General features: G+C 36.1%; 1 protein-coding gene across 1 annotated transcript in view; it reads right to left on the minus strand.

Annotated features, from left to right (window-relative positions):
• The window catches only part of LOC150104663 (protein CDV3 homolog), an 83,705-nt gene that overhangs the window by 46,979 nt on the left and 14,052 nt on the right, over positions 1-22,674 (minus strand). The window contains exon 2 of the mRNA XM_090395860.1: positions 8,754-8,833. Within this exon, the coding sequence (XP_090251986.1) occupies positions 8,754-8,833 (80 nt within the window). The remainder of the gene's footprint in view (positions 1-8,753; positions 8,834-22,674) is intronic.

The following is a 22,674-nucleotide window of genomic DNA, read 5'->3' on the forward strand; positions in this document are numbered from 1 at the left end:
TTATAACTAATTAATAATAGAATATCACATTAGAAATCTAGAGCAAAATTTAAATCTAGATTTAAACTAACATAAGTAATTCCACTTTTAATTAGTTGAATGAATTTTTCCACTTATGTCTTGATTTTTCGTCCAACTGTGAAAGGAAGTAGTTGATGTAACTTGGCTTTCTACTCATCAGAAATATTGATAAGAAAGCAATGAATGATTATAGAATTAATGACTCAAAAATTAGGAGTACCAACACTTCTTCTTTTTCTTTTTCACTAGAAATAATGTGTACAAAAATATTATCTTAAACTTATAAACCTAAAAAATTATTTAAAAATCATACTTGTAAGAGTACAACTTTTTTTTTGAGCTTATATCCACATGTGCAAGGGTGTGTGTGTGTGTGCGTGTGCATGCACAAACCGTAAATGGAATGGAATTTAAAAGCCAAGTGTTTTAAAATTCCATTTCCATTAATTTATTGCGTACTCACCAGCTCCCCCCCCCCAAAAAAAAAACCCTTGGACAACTTATGAAAGGAATTCATTATAACTAATTAATAATAGAATATCACATTAGAAATCTAGAGCAAAATTTAAATCTAGATTTAAACTAACATAAGTAATTCCACTTTTAATTAGTTGAATGAATTTTTCCACTTATGTCTTGATTTTTCGTCCAACTGTGAAAGGAAGTAGTTGATGTAACTTGGCTTTCTACTCATCAGAAATATTGATAAGAAAGCAATGAATGATTATAGAATTAATGACTCAAAAATTAGGAGTACCAACACTATTTGAAACAAGGAAAACTATATATAACAGAGGGGGGGGGGGGCACATGTGCCTCATGTCCATGGGTCATGCAGAATCGGAAAAAATAAACAGAGAAGAGGAGACACCAAAAGATAGGGGGGAAAAAAATCAGAAAGAGAGAGAAAAGATACGAGTCTCCGGGGTTAATAAAAATTACTGCAATAAAAAAAAAGTTTAATTCGAAACACATTAAATGATGTTTACTCTGAACGATTTGAATAATTTTAAAGCCAAAACACAATAATTTTAGTTGCTTATTTACTAGTAGAGGCCTTCCTTATATCCATTTTCTTAGTAAAGCTCCTTAAAATTAGGTGTGTAATTAGTCAAAGCAGTTCTTACGAGCTCGTTACAACCTTGTCAACGCACACTTACTTACTCCCGTACTATCGCATCGGTCAAAGGTTGCAGCTCTTCTAAGTCTTATTTGAATTAGGCTCCAAAAGGAACCCCTGATATATATAGTCACAAAAAGGAACATTTCCTAGTAGCATTATCACAACAATTGAACCTAGTGCCATTTTTAGTATAGTAAAGTAGGCACATGCATACAAATCTCCACTGAAATGGTCTAATTATAGTCAAGGAAAAAAAAAAAGTATTCAATTCTTTGGCAATCAAAACAAATTACAACAGAAAAAAAATCCTTAATCTTGAACACTGAACTAGTCTTAAAATGACAATGGCTGTGCTGCAAACATATTCATTAAAAAAAAAGACTGTGTTAGTCCAATTATAGCTGTTTATATATTGATCAGAGATGAATTTGACTATCAATATTGCTATCTTCAGGACAATTATCACAATATCAGTAACAAATTTATATTAATCATAACTTCATCGAAGGTTGGTACGTTAATAAAAATCAGAGAAAACTGCAGTATTTTTATGATATGAACCTGTTTTTGGCTTATATACTCTAGACATCCAATATCATTTTGCCACTACAAATGGTCCAACTAAAAACAAACCAAAAAAAAAAAAAAAAATTAAAAGAAATATTAAATACTAAATTTCATTAAATTCCATCCAGCCAATGTGGAATTATTAACAAGAGTTGAAATATTTTCCTCGTGTTTCGGCAATAAAACAATCCAAAATGAACTACCTAGACCTCGCCTCATCTTATATATTATCCTAATTCAGAAATTTCATTACATCTACCAAGCCATAGCATAAATATCATGATATATAACTTCAACATGTTTCACTCCTTTGTGGCCCTATAAATTGCATTTGAAATCCCTAGGGATTTCAAATGCCAAATTTCGATAACATCTGCCCAGTCATATTCCTAAAATTATTTATCTCTAGATTGACTAATACAAATCTTATACAGATTTTGCACATTTCACAAAATCTAACAAGAAAATATGTAGGAGATAAATAATTTAGGAATATGACTGGAAAGATGTTATTGAAATTTTTTATATTTTTTAAGTGTTTGTTATAAACAATATTAAGACCTTAATGCACATGAAGAAATGACATATTGGATGGAATAAAGGAAATATTTGAGACACAAGAACATCTTCCTTACAAGGATATATACTAAGTGTATATATGATATGAAAAGTCCTAGAAAATTTTCATGAGGAATGCAAAGAGGAATACATATCAATACTTGAGATAGAAAAAGCCGTCAAAAACTTGAATTGTGGAAAGGCAGCTAGAGTAGATCATATTAAGTATGATGGTATGAAAGCTTTGCAGTGGCTAACACTGCATAATTCAGAAGGGCTGGTCAGGAGGTCAAATTCCCAATGATTGGAGTAGAACTCTCATAGTACCCATCTATAAAAAAAAAAAGGGAATAAAGCTGAATGTGAGAATTACAGAGGAATTTCTCTATTAAGTGTTCCAGGTAGGATCTATGCAAGCATACTTGAAAAAGGTGGAGAAGGACTGTGGAAGAGAAACATGGAAAAGAACAATCTTATGTTCATACAAACAGAGGTTATCAAGATCATATTTTCGCTTCAAGATAAATAGTTGAGAAATCGTGGAATATGACGAGGATCTGTACTTAAGTTTTGTAGATCTGGGAAAGGCATACGACAAGATGCCAATAGAAAAGCTTTTCAAAAGCTACAATTATATGGGGTGAATGGAACATTAATACAAAGTTTATATTTAAGTTGTAAATACAGGATGATGGGTTGATGTAAAGTCAGCAGTAAGGCAAGGAAGCACATCATGTCCACTCATCTATATGGATCACTTCATGAAAGAAATTGGAGATGTCAAACTTAGCTCTGATTAATGCTGATGATGATTAAACACATCTAGTCTCTAGGATTCTCTAACTAAATTGCATAACAGATGTAACAAATTAGGCATGAAAATCAGCAATAAAAAGACCAAAACTATACAAATAGGCAGGAGCATATGAAACCTCAGCTGCATTCTGAACATTAAGTCAACTTTTACAAATAAAATATTTCAGCTATTTAGCCACAGTGTTTAGTACAGATGGAAAGTTAAATCTGGAAATAAGTGACAGAATAAGCAAAACTTATTCTGTTGCTTATTTCTGTTTGTTATGGTGTGTAGTCACTGAATAAATTTTTATAGAATAAGAGAGAAATTAGCCAAACCACAGAAGTACGTGGGTGGTCTTAAAAATTCTAGGCCTTGACCATAGATGGCAACACTATCAGCACAATTTTTTTTTTCTAAGTTGGTACATCTGTCATAAACATCCATGTGAAATTGCAAGTCATTCTATCAAGTAGTTTGTTTTATACAGCTGTCTGAAGCAAAAGTATTGTCTGTATCCCTTGAAATGGATAAAATTGAGTATTGTGTGGTTATAACATTCTTTGTAAAAGAAGGTTTCAGCAGCAAAAGAAATTTATTCGAAGTTCATAAAAGTTTATTGGCACTATTCTCTTTCATTTTCAACAATTAAGAAATGGGCTGCCGAGTTTAAATGCAGCCGTACTTCACGTGGATCATCACGAAGATGATCCACATGAAGGGTGTCCAAAAAGTGTAATAACACCAGAAATCATTGATCAAGTGCACGATATGGTATTGGATGACTGGTGAGTCAAGGTGCATGAAATTGCTGAGGCTATAGGCATTTCAAAAGAAAGTGTAGGATATATTTTGCATGAAGAATTGCAAATGAAAAAGTTTTGCGCAAGATGGGTGCCATGCTTGCTCACAGCAGGTCAAAAATGCACTCGCATGAAAATCTCTGGACAGTGCTTGGAGCGTTTTAACAAGAATAAAACCGATTTTGTGCATCAATTTATTACTATGGATGAGACTTGGATTCACCATTACACCAGAATCCAAACAGCAGTCAAAATAGTGGACAGAAGCTGGTTATTCAGCACCAAAGAAGACAAAGTCGGTTCCATCAGCAGGAAAAGTCATGATCAGTGTTTTGTGATGCTAAAAGGCATTTTGTTTATTAATCTTGAAAAAGGTAAAACAATAACCTCACAAACTTTTCTCACAAAAAATTTGTGAGAAAAGACCTGGTTTGCAGAAGAAAAAAAAATCATCTTTCATCAGGACAATGCACCTGCCCACAAAGGTGTTTTGACAATGGGAAAATTAAGGGATCTGTCCTATGAATTGTTGGAACATCCACTCTATTCCCCAAATTTGGTTCCCTCTGACTTCTATCTCTTCCCAAAACTAAAACTATTCCTCGCTGGTCAGCATTTTTCTTCGAATCAAGGTGATTGCAGCTGTAGAGGGGTATTTTGCAGATCTTACTGAGACCCAATACAGGGATGGAATAATGGCACTGGAAGAAATGTATTAGTCTTAAGGGAGATTATGTTGAAAAATAAAAATAATTTTGAAATTATAAATTTGTTTTTTCATTATTAGGCCGAGAAGTTTTAAGATACCGTAGTATACAAAGACCATGTTCAAATCAGTTTGGGTTAGAAATAAAGCACTTGATCAAAGAACAGAGATAACAGATATGAGAGTTCTGAGAAAAATTAGGGAAGTGAACAAATGGTATCAATAGCAGAATCATATTAAAAATGAAGATATTAGCATATAAGAATGTGTCAGCAGAGATAATCTAAGGTGGTATGGTCACTTAAATAGAACGGGTGAGGAAAGGTTAGCAAAACAGGTGTCTGATGACAAGATGGCAAGAAAGAGATCTAGAGGAAGTCCAAAATCTAGGTGGATTGATTCTGTCAGAAGTGCCTAGAAGCACGAAATGGTAGATGACAATATTGGAGTGCTCACACGTACCGACTAATTTGGAGGAAAATTGTTGATAGAGGATTAATAATAATCTAAACTTAATCATGTAGTGCTGTCTAATAACATGAATAACCTGGAGGGTACACATCAGGAAATTGATGAACTATAAACAAGTGATATGAATGTGCTAGAGTTGAAACAAGAAAAAATTATGTACCACAATGTATCAAGAACTTTATGACAGAAGGACATGAGACATTCATTAGTTTACTAATCAATGTATCTCATGTGTTCCAACTAATTATGATAGTTATGTTCATTTACAAATATGTTGCATGTAGAATAAAAACTAGATCATGGAATAGTTTAATAAGCACCAACAGTTGGAGACAGTTGATAGATGTCTACCAACATGTTGATAGACATCTATCAACAGCACACATACAAGTCTGTGTATGAAACCTATTAAATTGTATTCTCTTAATTTAATTTTGGGATTAATCACACAAAATTCTATATGATACAGAATAGTTAGCAACACAAAAACAAATATGTTTAATAATACGGTGTGACACCTTTTGGCAACTGGCATATGGAAATATGACTTCTGCATTGCTTCAACCTTGGTATAACCTCTGGGTCTAGCTCCCATTGAAGAGACCTCAATAAAGGTCGAAACCGGTCTGGGTAGTGACCCTTCCCATAATGCATAGCATTATACATGACTGCAAGGAGATGTGCTTTGCATTATGGGATACTAAAGAAAGTGATGAGAACTCAGTCCACCTTTGCCATGAGTTTCCCCAGTCCTGAAGATACTTTAGGCACCAACTTTGTTTGCTTACACTTGGATAAAGGATTAAACTAAATATTATAGTCTAACCAAGTGAGAAAAAACTTCCAACATCTTTCTCTAATCCAGAGTAATTTAATAATAAGGTGACACCTTTTGGTAACTGGCATATGAAAATATCAGTTCTGCATTGCTTCCACTTTGATATAACTTGGTCTGACTCCCACTGAAGAGACCTCAATAAACGTCGAAACAGGTGTGGGTAGCGACCTTTCCCCATAATGCATAGCATTATACATGTCTGCAAGGAGATGTGCTTAGGAAAATGATGAGAACTCAGTCCACCTTTGCCATGAGTTGCCCCAGTCCTGAAGATACTTCAGGTGCAAACTTTGTTTGCTTACGCTTGGATAAAGGATTAAACTAAATATATAATTTAACACAAAAACAAGGAAAATGGATGATGTAATAATAAACTTAAATAACAGGTAACAAATAGCTTTTTCTGATTTGTAATTATGCTAGGTGAAGAAAAAAGAAAAATACATATTCCTTAAATTTCAATAATATATATCAGCATTTTATGATGATAATATTCTGCACTTCAGCAATTTGTTTTGAGGAATCTGAGGTTGATGGCAAACAAGAACTTGAAATTTAGGATTTGATTAACTAGAAAGCAAGAACAATACAATGGATTATGGCTATGATGTTAAGTGACATATATAAGCAAAAAAACTTTCATGGTATACAAATTCACATATGGAGTATTTAGGGTGATGTAACTGAAACCTAAGTCAGTGAAGAATTCGTATCAGATTAATACAGAAAAATTCTGGAATGACTTCTAAAGGAACTATATTGATCAAGTACATATCATAAACAACTATGTTATACCAACTAGTTTCACCAACTAAGGAAGTGGGTACATAACTGATGTAAGGCACTAAAAAGTAAAAAAATGTTACAAACTATAATCAACCGATTCCAATTATATTAGACAAAGAACAGAGCGCGTACAACACATGCATAGAGCGTGCATGATCTCACTTGTTATTTAGGAACGTTCTATAGTTGGCACTATAATTCAGTTCTGGTGAGTTAAGAGATCTAATAAGGGTCTTCCAGATCATGGGCAAGATAAGTCCTTGGTTCCTGTTAAGGTTTTGTATACAGCGGGCAACTGCTGTGGCTTCTTTAAAAATTTGGAAGCAGAAGTCCCCGTCCTCTATGTAAGGAATTGTGCTTCTATCCCACTCTATGATATGGTTCGTTCTTGAGAAATGAAAAGCTAATTCTGATTTTTCTTCTCTGTTATTATTGACGTCTCCAATGTGTTCTTTTTGCCAAATTTCAAGGCTCCTTGAAGTCTGGCCAGTGTAATTCAAGCCACACGAGCAGGGTATGTTGTAAACTCCAACATATTTGAAGAAAGGAGCTATCTTTTGGAGATCTTAAGAATTGCCTAATCGTTTCTGTAGGTTTAAAGGCCACTCTTATTTTATGTAGTCTAAGGAGACTTGCAATCTTATTCGAAACTGTCCCTAAGTATGGAATGACGATGATAGAAATATAACCTATGTCATCTCATTGTCTTTGGGGGGGGGGGGGGGGAGAAAAGTATCTTGTGGACGAGTCTTCGAGGAAATCCATTCATTGTAAGGTTGTTAGATATCAGGGATAGTTCTTCCTGGAGGTCTTGTTGATCTGTTGTAAGGAGAGAGAGGCACGGTTCTTCAGCATGTGTACAATGCTAAGTTTCTGAGAAATGTGGTAGGAGGAATATATTGCCATATATTCCATAAACCATATATTGCTGATATATGGTTTTATTCCATATGAAATATGGAATAAAACCATATATCAGCAATTGACTGGCCTTGCAATGGGTAGCCCCTCTCTCCATCTGGTGCTGATCTCTTTATGAAGGATTTTGAAAGTAAAATCTTATCTTAAGTAGATCCTAAACCCACAGTATGGTGGAGATACGTGGACGATATCTTTATTGTTTGGAACCACACAAAAAAGGACTTGTTAGACTTTCTAACAAGTCTTCTAGCCATCCTTTCTTCAAATTTGTTGGTGTTTACAACATGCCCTATTCCTGCGGCTTGGGTTACATCGGCCAGACTTCAAGGAGCCTTGAAATTTGGCAAAAAGAACACATTGGTGACGTCAATAATAACAGAGTAGAAATATCAGGGTTAGCTTTTCATTTCTCAAGAATGAACAATATCATAGAGTGGGATAGAAGCACAGTTCCTTACATAGAGGACGGGAACTTCTGCTTCCAAATTTTTAAAGAAGCCACAGCAGTTGCCCGCTGTATACAAAACCTTAACAGGAACCAAGGACTAATCTTGCCCGTGATCTGGAAGTCCCTTATTAGATCTCTTAACTCACCAGAACTGAATTACAGTGCCAACTATAGAACGTTCCTAAATAACAACAAGTGAGTGAGATCACGCACGCTCTATGCACGTATCGTACACGCTCTGTTCTTTGTCTAATATAATTGGAATCGGTTGATTATAGTTTGTAACAGTTTTTTTACTTATTAGTGCCTTACATCAGTTATATACCCTGAAGATGCCAACAGCCTTAGTTGGTGAAACTAGTTGGCATAACATAGTTGTTTATTATATGTACTTGATCAATATAGTCCCATTAGAAGTCATTCCAGAGCTTTCATGGTCAAGAAAATTAAACGTTTTTTTTTTAACATGAACATAAAAGATTTTTCAATGTGTAGAGAAAGATGGGTAATCAAGAGATCATCCCTAGACGTGCTTAAGAATGGACCAGGAGAGTAAGAAAGTTACTCTTACTGTACACAAACAGAGTGGCTGGTGAGTGGAATAAATTTGATCATTCAAAATTAGCATGTTTTTTTTTTTTGAAGAAATAAGTTACAAAACTATATTGCACAAGAGTAATGTTCTAGTAAATATAATAGTCTGAATATGTATTACCTGATTGATAATGCTTGAATCTTCAGACCCGAATAATCCCTTTCCTTTTCTTCTTCAATATCTTTCCATTCTTCATCTTCCTGTCAATTATTAACTTCAGAGTTATATGTCAAACTGTTAAATGAGTTTGTTATAAGCAATATTCAACTGACATAGAGCAACACTAAATATTTAACTAATCAAAGTATTTCATAAAACATTTGTCACTCAGTTTTTGTTAAGATTATCAATGAGGAATAAAGCATCTACATGCAATAATAATTACAAGGTCATTAAGTGGAGTAAGGATCTAGATTAAGAGAGTGGAAGCCATGGTCCGATCATGGAAAGAAAGAGAAGTAACAGGGCTCATTCCATCTGGCACTGTTGTATTGTCAACAGAATGGCTGACTGATGGGCACTTGTGTGTGTAGGAGAGACTTGCACAGGTAATGGTCTAAGTTATAGAGAGGAGAAATTACTTTTGGAAGAACTGAGGAGAGGTTATCTGATACCATGATTCAGCAACTTCTGCATCACTTGGACTTGGCTAATGGAATAGAAAAGGGAGTTTTGAAAAGACAAGCTTCAGAGAAAGTTAAAAAGGTCAACTGGCTATTATCCACAGAATATTTAGCATCCCTTTGAAGAGTGTCACTCATAACACATGAAAAAAGAAAATGGGGATAGAAACACTTCTGATCTGCACAGAAGAGTTGTGGTATCAGCTACTTTAGACCTGTATAGTTTCGCTAGGCACCATAAAGGTCATTACTACAAAGAAAGTGTGTCTTGTGGACATTTCCTCGAACTAGGAAGATATATTTCCTTTATAGCAGTGATATAAATTAATGTAACAATGAATGATAAAGTTATAAATTTAACAGCAATCTCAATGGAGTCAGCAGACCATCATGAGAGGACAACTTAACTAACAACTTTATTCTCAGTCAACCCTCAACTCCTTAATGTTTTCAGCATTCACAATACATTTGGGTAATGCATCACACTCACTCTCTGCATAAAAAACTAATCCTCAATACCCCTTTACACAACTTTCAGGATAGCCTGTATACACATTGTATAATCCATCCTGTACTAGCCCAATAAAATCCCATCACTAACTTAAATAGTTAAGAATTAAACCAGGAATGAGTAATAGAAAAAAATTAAAAAATATAAACATAAATGGAACACATTGAAAGAATGAAAACAGAAAGATTACCAAAACAAGCCTTAAATTACAAACCATTAGAAAAAAGAAAACAGGATGTCCTCTTAAGAGATTCAACGATGACTTCTAAGGCTGGAACAGGCCACTCTAGGCCTAAATCCTTGATAGGCATGATGACGACTAACTTAAATATCTCTATCCTATTAACTCTTTTCCATATATCCAAACTCAGCAATTTACATTCCCAAGCCTATCTCTCTCTCCATTACAAACATTCTAGTCTTCAAACTGCCTGTCACAAATCTCTGAATACTCTCCAATGTTTCTATATCACAATGAAATCTAGGTGACCAAATATGAGCACAAAAAAGTGCAAGTGCAATCTGACCAATGTTTTAAACAGCTGCACAACCATCTCTTTATCCTTACTTGTCAACATACTCCATGTCATGGTAACAATATTATGTGTAGTGTTTGCAACACTTGCAGTTGTGCTCTCTAAACCTCAGTCCATATCAGTTTCACTAATATTAATCTTATATTGCTGCAGAGATACAAGGTTGCCTTGGTGAAATTGATGTTTAGAGGTCTGCTGTTTTAACCGAGCACTCCTAAGTACATACCTCGAACTTTAGGGTGCTGGATTAAAACAGAGAGGCCCAAGAAAAAGAGCCCTGTGGAAAACCACTGGTTACCTCCCTTTTTTTTGGGACAATGTCCTATCATACAAAACTTATTCACTGAGCCAATCTGTTAACATTCCCATTTTCCAGTCTAAGAATGTATACCTTTGCCTAGTCTAAGAATGTATGCAAATCCTCCAACACCCCAACATTCTCATAATTCAAATACTGCTAAAACAATACATAACTTTCACAAACACATGCTAACTAACAGAGAGAATCCTTTCCATCAACCTAATCCTTCATTCTATTCCTAATCCTTCCAATACTTGACTACAACTACAGATATAGACTGGTCAATAATTAGAACCCTCTGTGGCAGAACCAGAATTAAGTGCAACTATTTGGTTCTTTCCACTCCTAAGGCTTTTTCTACTGCAAGACTCTCAATAAAAAAAAAGGTCAAGGACACAGATAACTTTTGAACATTCCTTAAAAATACATGGTGATATGTCATTCTGTCATCTCTAATTCCCTATTATTTGCCACCATAATACAATATAATTCCACTACATCCTTTGCCATGGTCACAACCACCTTTCATAATTATTCTTCCACCTGCTTGCCACTTAATAGGAGAATTCTCATGAATTAACTATGGTCTGACTGTCTACTCTATTCTTATATTTGCATTTCTATATTGCTCCATTTGATCACTACTGACTGTCTTGTATCTCCTCGATAACGTTATTTCCCACACTGCTTACATGATTTCACTCTTTCTCTATTTGCACACTGCTTGTGTCACATGCTTCTTAACCAATTTCCAGGCTGTCAACTTTTTTTTCTTTTCCTGCACAGCTCAATCCATGGAAATGATTGAAGCTACCTATGGAGATTCTCATAATCACCCACCTTATAATCCCACATATATCCCCTGCCTTTTCAATAACTATTTCTTTCACCACCTACCAGATACCTCATGATTCCTCTCACCAATTTCAGCATTAAACTGTCGGGCTGCTCCTATTATATGCTGCTTAAGACAACTATCCTTCAGAACAGTGTTTCCCAAACTTTTCCAACGACGGAACACTTCAAAAATCCTGAAATTTTCATGGAACACCTTGGTTATTTTGTAATGTATTAATTAATAATAAATTATTAATTTAGCTGATTTTTTATTATTAATTAATAATTGATCATTAATTAAACATCATCAAATTAATTTGTACAGATTTTCATTGACATATCCATTCTGATCACCAAAAATTTATAATATCATTATAAGTACTTACGAGCGAACGCAGACTTTTTCTCCTGTGTTGGTAGTTTTCCCCTCCTTTTGCACATCCTGGAGATCGCTTTGTAGGCTGGAGGTGGATGAATCACTATCTATTGCATCACAAACACCTTCAATAACAGATTTCTTAACACCAAAATTAAACAAAGTCCCTTGTCTCTTATTCATATTAAAATTTAAATCTGTATGCCTATTACTTTTAAAAAATCATGACACTATGGTTTCGAAACAAGCACTTTCACCCTACAATATGAACTTGTGAAGAAAGTATTCAGTATTACTAGATCTGAGAACCAGATACAGACTACCTTGATCTTCAATTCAGTGGAAAAATTTTCTTTATACTTTCTTGCTGATTGGTCACTAACATTTGCAACACAGATGTTATTTCATTCAGTTTTGAGAATAGAGGATACGCCGTCCACTGTTATAATCCGCTTGCAGGCAATTTTTATGACCGGTCATAAACAGCGCTATCCCCTTTCCCGAATGTTAAAAGGTTTTGATGTGTGAAAATTAACAATAATTCATGAATACTTCCATGTTTAAAAATACACGGCTTGGTCACTGACATTTGCTACAGATGTCATTTCCTTCAGCTTTGAGAACAGAGGATATGCTGCCCATTGTTGTAATCCGTTTGCAGGCAATTTTTATGACCGGACAGCGGTATACCCTTTCCGAAATGTTGAAAGGGTTCGATGTGTGAAAATTAACAATACACAGATGTTATTAGGCGTTCTGGGTCTGAACTTTGACATATTCACGAATATTATTCTCCTCAGAATATTTCCACTATAAAACATTTATTCATGAAAAATGCTTAGGAAACTAAAATGACAAATTCCAGGAGAACTTCGCGGAACACAGTTTGGGAAACCCTGCTTCAGAAAATCAACAAATTCGCTCTCCTTCCTACACTGCCTATAATTTAAATTAGGATCACCTTCCTTTTGCATGTCTAATTTACCTAAACATCCACAATGAGTGCTCTCTACATTTCCTGACCATAACAACATCCTATTAGGTATACTATTTTATCAATTTTAACTTCACACCAAACAGCTTCAGCATCTCCAAATGTACTACCAATTCAACACGCTTTTTAGCAAATAATTCCTTTACTATTAACCTCCACCATTCCTCTTTTTGCCTTCCAATTCTGAAAAATTATCTATCCATCCATTTCTATTCTCAACAGTATGTTATCCTCAGATAACCTAGTTTCACTTATACTAATTACTGATGGACATATTAGTAAACAAACATAATAATCCCACCTGCTTTTCGATCAACCCACCAACACCTCTCTTCACTCTGATCACACCCATTTCCCTGTTCCTTACTCTGGTTTCCATTCATATTTCCCTCTCATCCCCATCTCTTTACATTTAGTCATTCTGCTCTGCCACAATCACTTTTTCATTCTTACCCACCCTGCTCCACTATTTATAGCCTGCCCGTCCCCCACCTGTGCATCCAAAAACACACACCTTTGATCCTCAGTGACTCCTATCTTGACTTTGTGAACATCTAGAAACTCATTCAAATACAATCCATCAACCTTGAACCACTCACAAGCCTTCAAATTCTCTCCACATAAATCACAGATTGCACAAATGTCATCTTGTCATTCATGATGTCTGTTCTTCTCAACTCACTATTATCATATTTGGCAGCATGCTAACCACTTTCTCAACAACATTATTATTTCCTTCCTACAACTTCCTCAAATCCCTTTCACATTCCTATTTTTACTGCCTAAACCTTTGGGCCCACAATCACCATTAATTCTGATGCTTAGTCTTTCCCTCCATGCAAAATATCAGTTGTACCAATGCACCAGCTGTAAACTTGATTTATGTACCCTACTATTCAACACACTTCTAATGACAATCTCCATACAGTGCCACCTGATCATTCTACTAACTTCCTCCTCACTCACATCAGTCAACTGCTTTTTTAGACATTCAATTTCATCCTCTGCACACATCACTTCACTCTTCATTTAATAAACTCTCCTAAGCTCTTACACTCTGTTACCATTACTAACACTTCCACCTGTTTTCTGACCACTATTTGGTGACATTATTCTCATTTTGGAATGATCTAATCCACCACTGCACTTCTTATACTCCAATACTTTCCTTCTTTTCTGCTCATTAACCTTAACTATAACCCTTTTATACTTTTTGTTACATATATATATATATATACATACATATAACAATTTTCACAACTTTCAGTGCTTCCAATATATACTTCCTTATGGACAGCATTCTCAAAATGAGAACTATAATGAGATACTAAACAGCAATAATAATACAAACCAACATCATAGAACAATGATTTAGACAATTTTATTTCATTTGAATAGTTGCATAAGACGAGTCCCTGATTCTTATAAAAGGGCAGCTCATTCAAAATGATGCATCAGAACAAAAAGATCAAGTGTGAAATTCGTCAAATTCACAGACATGAAAATCATCATGTTTCACATCATCTACTCAGCTCTAACTTTCAAAGAAAACATACATTCATTCATTCATGGATAAAGTATGAAATTTGTTAAATTGACACAAAAATCACCATGATTTGGATCATCCACTTATCTCTAACCTTCAAAGAAAACAGACACCCATTCACAGATAAAGTGTGTCCATCCATTGGACATCAAATGCTATATGGTCACTCGGTGATGTGCCTATCAGTACTTGCCAAGTGGACTGTTATATTCTTTTCTCTAGACTTCAATGCTCCGAAGATCAGTCAGATCAATTGACAGTTTAGCCCTTCCTCTTTTTCAGGAACTTTACCTTCCATTACTGTTTTGATAGGTCCTCCTTCCATCCTTTCAATGTCTTATAGAAGTATTACAACTTCTATCAATATTCTTAAGGAGCCGTAAAATTCTGATTCTTTCTAGCACCCATCCATTTGTCTGCCTTTCAGTATATGATATCCTCAATAGCTTTCTGTAACACCACCTCTCAAAAGCAGCTATACTTTCCCTGTAAGACTTCTTTAGGTTCCAAGTCTCACATCCACAATCCTCAACTTTGTTCATGTGGAGATGGATCCATCCTTCCGATTTTAGACAAGTCTGACTTTGTTTTAGCTGTTCCAAATCTTCTTCTGAACAGAAATTCTTCACATAAATAATGGACCCAGGTACTCAAACTCACCAACTTCCTAATTTCTTTCTCCATTAAGGTGAACTTGTTCAGGAGCTTCCCTGTCTGTATTTCCTTTGAGAACCATAATCTTTGTCTTGCTAGGATTGAGCTGAAGTTCTCTATTCTTACTGATCTCATTAACTTTGTCAAGAATGTTCTAATTCCTTGTTGTTACAAAGGAATATTGTATCATCAGCATACCTCTAATATTTCATATCAATCTATCACCTATCCTAATTCCTGGATATCTATGCATGATGTCTTCATGCATAGATACTAAACAGTGAAGGAGAAAGTAGGCATCTTTGCTTAACTCGTTTTTCCAACCTGAAGCCCATCAGTTAATTCAACACCTGCTCTTACAGTGGCTTCTTGCTCACTGTAGAAGTTGGCAATCAACTTATTGTTTGAATACTTCCTGCAGTTTCACAAGCTGAACACAGCCAAACGTTTTAGAGCAGTATATGAAACACATTATCCTTTACTGTTGTTAAGCTGTTTAACTGTACTTTCAACTTAATTGGAAGAGGTTCCAAATCAAAATATTCCTGGTGAGATTGCTCCTGCAAATTTTCCTTATTCTCTATGCTATACAGTTCCTAACAATATTCTTTCCATCAGTTTTGACTTTTAGTTCTTCCATTAGTAATTCCATGCCTACCTTTGATTACATTCAATTTGTGCTTTAGGTCACAAACTAAATGAAACATCCTTTTATAATTGTGCCTCCTCATTTGCAGTGCTATATTTTCATATTTATTAACATAAAAATTTTCCATGTCCTGCCTGATGACTTTTCTTTGTAATCCCTTATATTCTTCAGTCCCCGTGTCTCTTTGTATCTCCAAGCACCTTCTTTTGATTAGATCCCATGTTGAATCTGATATCCATGGGTCACTTGGTGTTCTACGGTATGCCCACAGATGCAAGACCCTTCGACACTTCCATGCAGGTCAGAAGGAGAATCCATTCCGATAATTGGGTAATCACAATCCATCTTGTGGAATGAGTTGTTTATTATTACATGTCAGAAAATTAACTTTCCTTTTATGAACATTGAAGTTTTTAAAGTGGCAACTATTTTGCTTGTGTAACAGTTGGAAAATTTTATGTTTATGCATGTCATTTCGTGTGTTGGTAATGAATTCTTACATCGCCTTATTCCTTTCTACCCTTCAACATAAATTGACTCTTCTTGGCACAAATCCAACTGTGGGTTTTGGATCTGTGGTCAGACATTAACTGGGCCTAGAGACTTCTTGTTTGCCATTAGACATCTTGTCTAATGGAATGGGCCTGACTTGGAAGGTTTTGCAGTCTCGGTCTTTGGCTCTTACTAGCTGATGGTTTGTACCACAGTCTGCTCTATGACAGTCTGTAGGTTTTCATAGAATTCCTCTCTCTTCATCAGGCCTATCCGCATGGAATACAAATGGGTATGCTTGATATTGTCTGTAAACGTTGGTAAGATGAGTCTTAAGTCTAATACAAAATATCCTTGTATTAGATTATCCTTGTCATTAATGGGATTATAACCAAGAAGGACTCTTGCCTTAACTGTCTTCAGTATCGCAACTATCCCATGATTAGGATTTGCAACCTCCGAGTCACCTTCTGAATAAACTATTAGCTTATCATCCTGTCTTCTGAAATGACCTTCTGCATTCCATCTAGTCTCTGTAATTTCCATGATGTCAATTTTATACCTCCCTATTTCTTTACAAACAATATCAAGAGTACCCATCTGTAGACCCCATACATTCCACGTGTCTATGTAAATTTCACCTCTAAGATGAATCCAGTATCGTCTGTATTCCTTGTTCACAATATCCTGACTTGTGTTGAAAACTGTAATATACTTCTCAAATAGGACCTTCTGCCTAAGCCCTGAACATGGCTCTGATTTTGAAAGTTTTTTTCAGTTGGTTAAAGTATAAATAAAAGATGCCAAGAAATTATATTCTAGGTTTCATCTTTTTTCCAAGTGTAAGCAAACAAAGTTTGCACGTGAAGTCACTTCATGACTGGCCTACTTGTGTATAGAGGCTAATGACTTTCCATCGTTGCCTTAGTATCCCATAATGCACCACATATATCCCTGTAGACATGTATAATGCTATGTATTAGGGATAATAAGGCAATTGATCATTAACCTCTATACACAAGTAGCCCAGTCGTGAAGTAACTTCACGTGCAAACTTTCTTTGCTTACACTTGGATAAAGGATGAAACCAAGAATATAATTTTTTGGCATCTTTAATTTACAGCTCTGATTATTCTGTGTGACAAGAAATACAGGACGTGTAAGGCACAACCATATTAGCATTTTGGAGTGAAATGAGTAGAGTGAAGCAAGAAAAAAAAAGTGGTAGTGTTGCAGAGGCCCTTTTCAAATATCTGAGAGGTTTTAATCCCAATTCATCCCGCAGTGACCAAGACGGTTGGGATAAAGTGTAAAATCTGTTAAAATGACAAACAGAAATTTGTTAAATTGATGATCCAAATCATCATGATTTGAATCATCTACTCACTTCTACCCTTCAAACAAAACATACACTAATTTTGGAACTGCAAGAGCCAATGTAATTACTCTTGTTCAATTTTTAGAAAACAGACACTTTATATTATTATTATTATCCAAGACCTCATGGAGTCAAAGACTCATCTGGGAAGTCCTTTTATCACATACACAGCTCATCATACCGTGCTTTGAACACATTCAAACTCCCTGCAGACACCACTCTCAGGCAAGGCATTCCAATCATTTACAACTCTGCACAAAAAACCTGCCTCTCACTCCCCTACTCACACCTTCTTTATACAGTTTCCAGGGATGACCTCTGGTTCTCTCCCGATCTCCCACTATTTTCTGTAGAACTTCTCCAGCATTGATCCTATAACATCCCCTTACCAACTTGTAGGTCTCTATCATATCTCCCCTCTTCCTCCTGTCAACCAGACTCTGCAAATTGCATCTCCTCAATCTTTCCTCATATTCGACATTCCAGAGGTCAGAAACTACCTTAGTCAGTCGCATTTGGACCCTTTCCAACATCTCTTCGTCTTTCTGAAAACTAGGTGACCAAATCTGGGCACAATAGTCCATGTGTGGCCTAATCAAAGCCTTACACAATGGAACAAGAATCTCCCTACTTCGACATGTCAGTGTCCTTCGCATCATTCCCAGAAGCCTTTGTGTTGTCTTCACAATTTTGGCGATGTGTCCCCTAAATTTTAGATCCCTACCTACTATCATCCCTAGATCTCTTATTTCTTCTACCTCCAACAATGTATTCTCACCAAGTATAAATTCTGCATCCCATCTTTGTTTTTCAAATTTTAAAACCTTACATTTTGCAACATTGAACTCGCATCCCCAATCACTCAATTTATTCAAGTCTTCCTGCAAGATCACAACACCCTCACTACTCTTCATGGTTCGTCCCAACTTTGCATCATCTGCAAACAACTGAATATCTCCATCCAAATCTTCACCTATATCATTAACATACAAGTTAAACAGTAATGGCCCTAAAACAGATCCCTGAGGTACTCCACTAGTGACTTATCTTTTCCTAGACATCGCTCCCTCATACACAACTTGTCAACCTATCAGACAGCCAATCTCCAATCCAATGCATCAATCTAATATCCAACCCCATCTGCTCCAGTTTGACTATCAATTTATCATGAGGTACTTTATCAAAAGCCTTTGCGAAATCCAAGTATATCACTGTGTATCCTTCTCCTCTGTCCAAGGAAGCAGATTTATTGTAATAAGTAAGTAGATTACTAAAACATGACATCCCTTTAGCAAATCCATGCTGTCCATCAAAGATGATACCATTGTTGTCAACCCAACTCTGGATCCTAGTTCTCATAAGCTTCTCCAACAACTTAACCACAACATCCTGACACACAGATAGGCATATAGTTTAATGCTTGAGTTCGATCACCTCCTTTATGAAGTGGCACAATCTTGCCCTCCTTAGAGACTTGACCGAGTGCAAGATTCGTATTAAAAAAAATATGTCAAGACAGGCGTCAACTCCCTGGCACATTCCTTCAGAATACATGACGATATATATTATCAAGTCCCACAGCCTTTTTAACATCTAGTTTACTCAACTCCCCATACACCTCTTGCTCACTTACAGTCAGTCTCTCCTCCCCATCATCTACTGCTCTCAATCTCTCTCCATGAAGTCACATTCACAAGATACCATTTTCTCCAATCAATGTCATCCTTCCATAATCATTCTTTCTTTTGCTGGCTACTATCAAAAGAACTCCTTACGGTTCTTTTTGGCTTCATTAGCCAACTGCTGTTCATACCTCTCTTTAGCTACCCTCACCAACCAAGTCACCCTCCCTGCCTGGTCTTTGTAGACCTCATGGAATTGGTTATTTCCACTTCTCTTATGCTGCCTCCACAATGCCCTCTTTCTCTGTATCGCATGATTAATCTCTTTATTCATCCATCTCACACCTACTTTTATTTAACCTTCTCACCCTTGGAATATATTTAGACATTGCATCTACTAGATACTTTTTGAAAATTCCCCAAGCTGTATTGATCTCTTTTCTAGCTAACTCCTCATTCCATGTTACACCCACAAGCTGTCTCCTGAGCTCCTCATAATCACCCCCCTTGTAGTTCCACATACCCTTTTCTCACAGAGGTCCTCACACTGGAGGCAACCACCCAGGTAATCACCTCATGGTCACTCTCACCAATTGGTGGATGATTTGACACCTCATTTATAATTACATCCTCTGATGAGATGACCAAATCCAAGACCCTCAATCCTTGTGTGCCCTCTGTTACATACTGTCTGAGGTAGTTATTGCTCAAAAACTCATTTTCTTTACTTCCAGTTGCTATCTCATCATTCCATTGCCATAATTAAAATCACCCATAATGATCACCCCTTTCTTATTTGCTTGGCTAATTTGATTATACATTTCATTATCACCACCACCCACATTTCCTGGTCTATAACAACATCCAACCAAGTATTTGATTCCATTCACCTCTATCTCACACCACACTGCTTCAAAACCACTGGCACTATTTCCCTCTTGCATCTATACTTTGTATGGACATAACCCTTTCTCTATCATCAATAGCACTCCCCCTCCCTTTTTACCCTTTCTATCCTCACAAAACACATCATACCCTTCCATCTCTATTCCTGTCAGGATGTCGTCCTCTTCCAACCATGTCTCACTTATTCCGACAATCCTCGGGTGAACAGACACAATTAATGCAACCATTTCATCTGCCTTGTTTCTTATACTTCTAGCATTTGTATACAAACACAACAGCTCATTTCTGGATCTACAAATAGTTCCACTGATACCACCCTCTCGATGTGATCTCTCAATGATCGATTGGGGCCATTTCCCTTTCTGCTTATTCATTTTAAAACCCTTTTCAATTATAACTGTTTCCTCTTGATCCCAGGTCATCCCATTCCTTTCTACACATGCTCTCACCTCCTCTCGGAGCATCCACCTTCCTCGTGCTGTGTACCCCTGTCCATCCTGAGCCTCCCCGTTTTCCTGTTCCTCTTGCACACCCATTTTCTCATTTTCTATACTCATACCACTCACTTCCTCATTCATAACCACCTCTTCAATCTCTCCTAACTTACTCTCCTGCTCTTCCACATCACTTCCCACTTGATCTGATTTATTCTCTCTCACTCTACTCACTTTTCTGCTTTCCAGAAGCAGTCTCTCCAAGCGACTCACACCATAACCACTCAAATGCAGCCCATCGCTTCCATACAGCTCACTTCGTCCCTCAAACTCATTCCACACATTAACAAACTGCACTCCCGTCTCCTCACACATTTCAGCCAGCATATCATTCATAATCCTTGTTCTCCGCCTCATCTCACCACAGTCATACCTAAGCAACATGCTGACCACCCTTCCTATCACACTATTCTCTTTTATCCTTCTAAGCAGCCTCCTGATATCCATTCTGACGCTCTCTTTGTCAAATCATTTGTTCCGATTAAAGACCATTAACTCCTTTGCTCGCTCCCTCCTCATATCCAATGCCTCAAATCACTCTACTCGTTTTACCACCTGGAAAACATACCTTATGCATCTTATCATCCAGCACACATTTAATAATAGAGTCACCACACAACGCCACTCTCTCATCTTTCGTTAACTCTTTCGTACCATCATGATTTGTTTGAATATTTTTTACCTGAATTTTCTTAATTTCATTCCGCATCCAATCCAGTTCAACTTCCGAATCTTGCATCACATTCTCTCTATCATTCAATCTTCCTAATTTTCGAACCCTCGACCCCCCCCTTTTCTCACTTTCACTCTCATTCATCCTTCAGTGCTTCCATACTTTTGGACCAACATGCGTCCAACTTTCGCTATCATTCATTCTTTCCACTTTCGATTCCTTCATCGTGCCGTTTCCAGTTTCATTCATTTTCTCAATTTCGTTTCCTTCCGCCACTTTCGATTCCTGCATCACACCGTTTCCAGTTTCATTGGTTCTCTCAATTTCATTTCCTTCCGCCACTCTCGCCCTTTTTAACATCCGTTACGGATTTTACATTACAAGTTTTCTTTTTTACTGATTTTTTTAAACATTCTTTTGCCTCTCTTTCAAACATGCATTCATTTTCCCCGCGACATTCTCACAACTAACACTTTCTGTCATCAATTTCATATTTGCATTCATCAATTCCTCGTTCGGGTCGCGCGCACACACACACACACACCCTCCTTCCATCCGCCCTAAACATCCAGAAATCATTTATGTAATCAAAAGAATACATATAGCACACCTCACACTTAATGAAAGGACTGAAGTCTAAATTAAAATCATGTAATGACAAAGCCGCCACCATGTTTTCTGCTGGTACTAATGATAACGAATTCGTAATTTTTTCTGTAATTTTGCTATAAAACTCTGTAGTACAACAATCACACCAAAAACCACATAATATACCATCAAATCAAAGAAAATAATCAACAAAAATAACAGATCTTTCAAGAGCTTTCTAACAGCACGTTATTTCACCACATAGCCTCGAACTCACTTGTTTTACATGAATTCCATACTAGAAGCTGCAGATCCTATATATATATATATATATATATATATATATATATATATATATATATACCTGTGCCATGTGCTGATAAGTAGATAGATAGACAGAGAGAGAGAGAGAAGAAAACTTACTTAAAAACAATTGTGAGTCAAAATTCTTGAGGAAACTGTGAGGAAGACCTGTTTCAAAAAACAGAAGTAGACAGAATAAAAGAGGAGGAAGGAAATATGGTTTGGTAATTTGAAATTGAATGTACACGTGATGATCAGCAACCAATCATGTTTACACATGCTTAGAAAAAAGGGAGAGAATAGCCATATGTTGGAAGAGTGCCCATAAAAACCTTGAAACGACATAACTAGAATCATAATATGCCTATGAAAAACTCTTTCAAGTGAGTTTCCGAGAGTGGAAGTTATCTATAAAGTTCTACTAGATAGCATCAATAATTTTTATATAGTTATCTGACTCATCATTACAAATGTGAGAACTGTATTCTGAGAATGAAAAAATCTGGGATTTACATAGTATTATGAGCTAAAGAGGTGAAAAATAATTGCAAACAGAAG

The sequence above is a fragment of the Typopeltis vanoorti genome, chromosome 7 (genome assembly GCF_054136105.1).
Source record: "Typopeltis vanoorti isolate ZY-2024b chromosome 7, IOZ_Tvanoo_1.0, whole genome shotgun sequence".
Classification (NCBI taxonomy): Eukaryota; Metazoa; Arthropoda; class Arachnida; order Uropygi; family Thelyphonidae; genus Typopeltis; species Typopeltis vanoorti.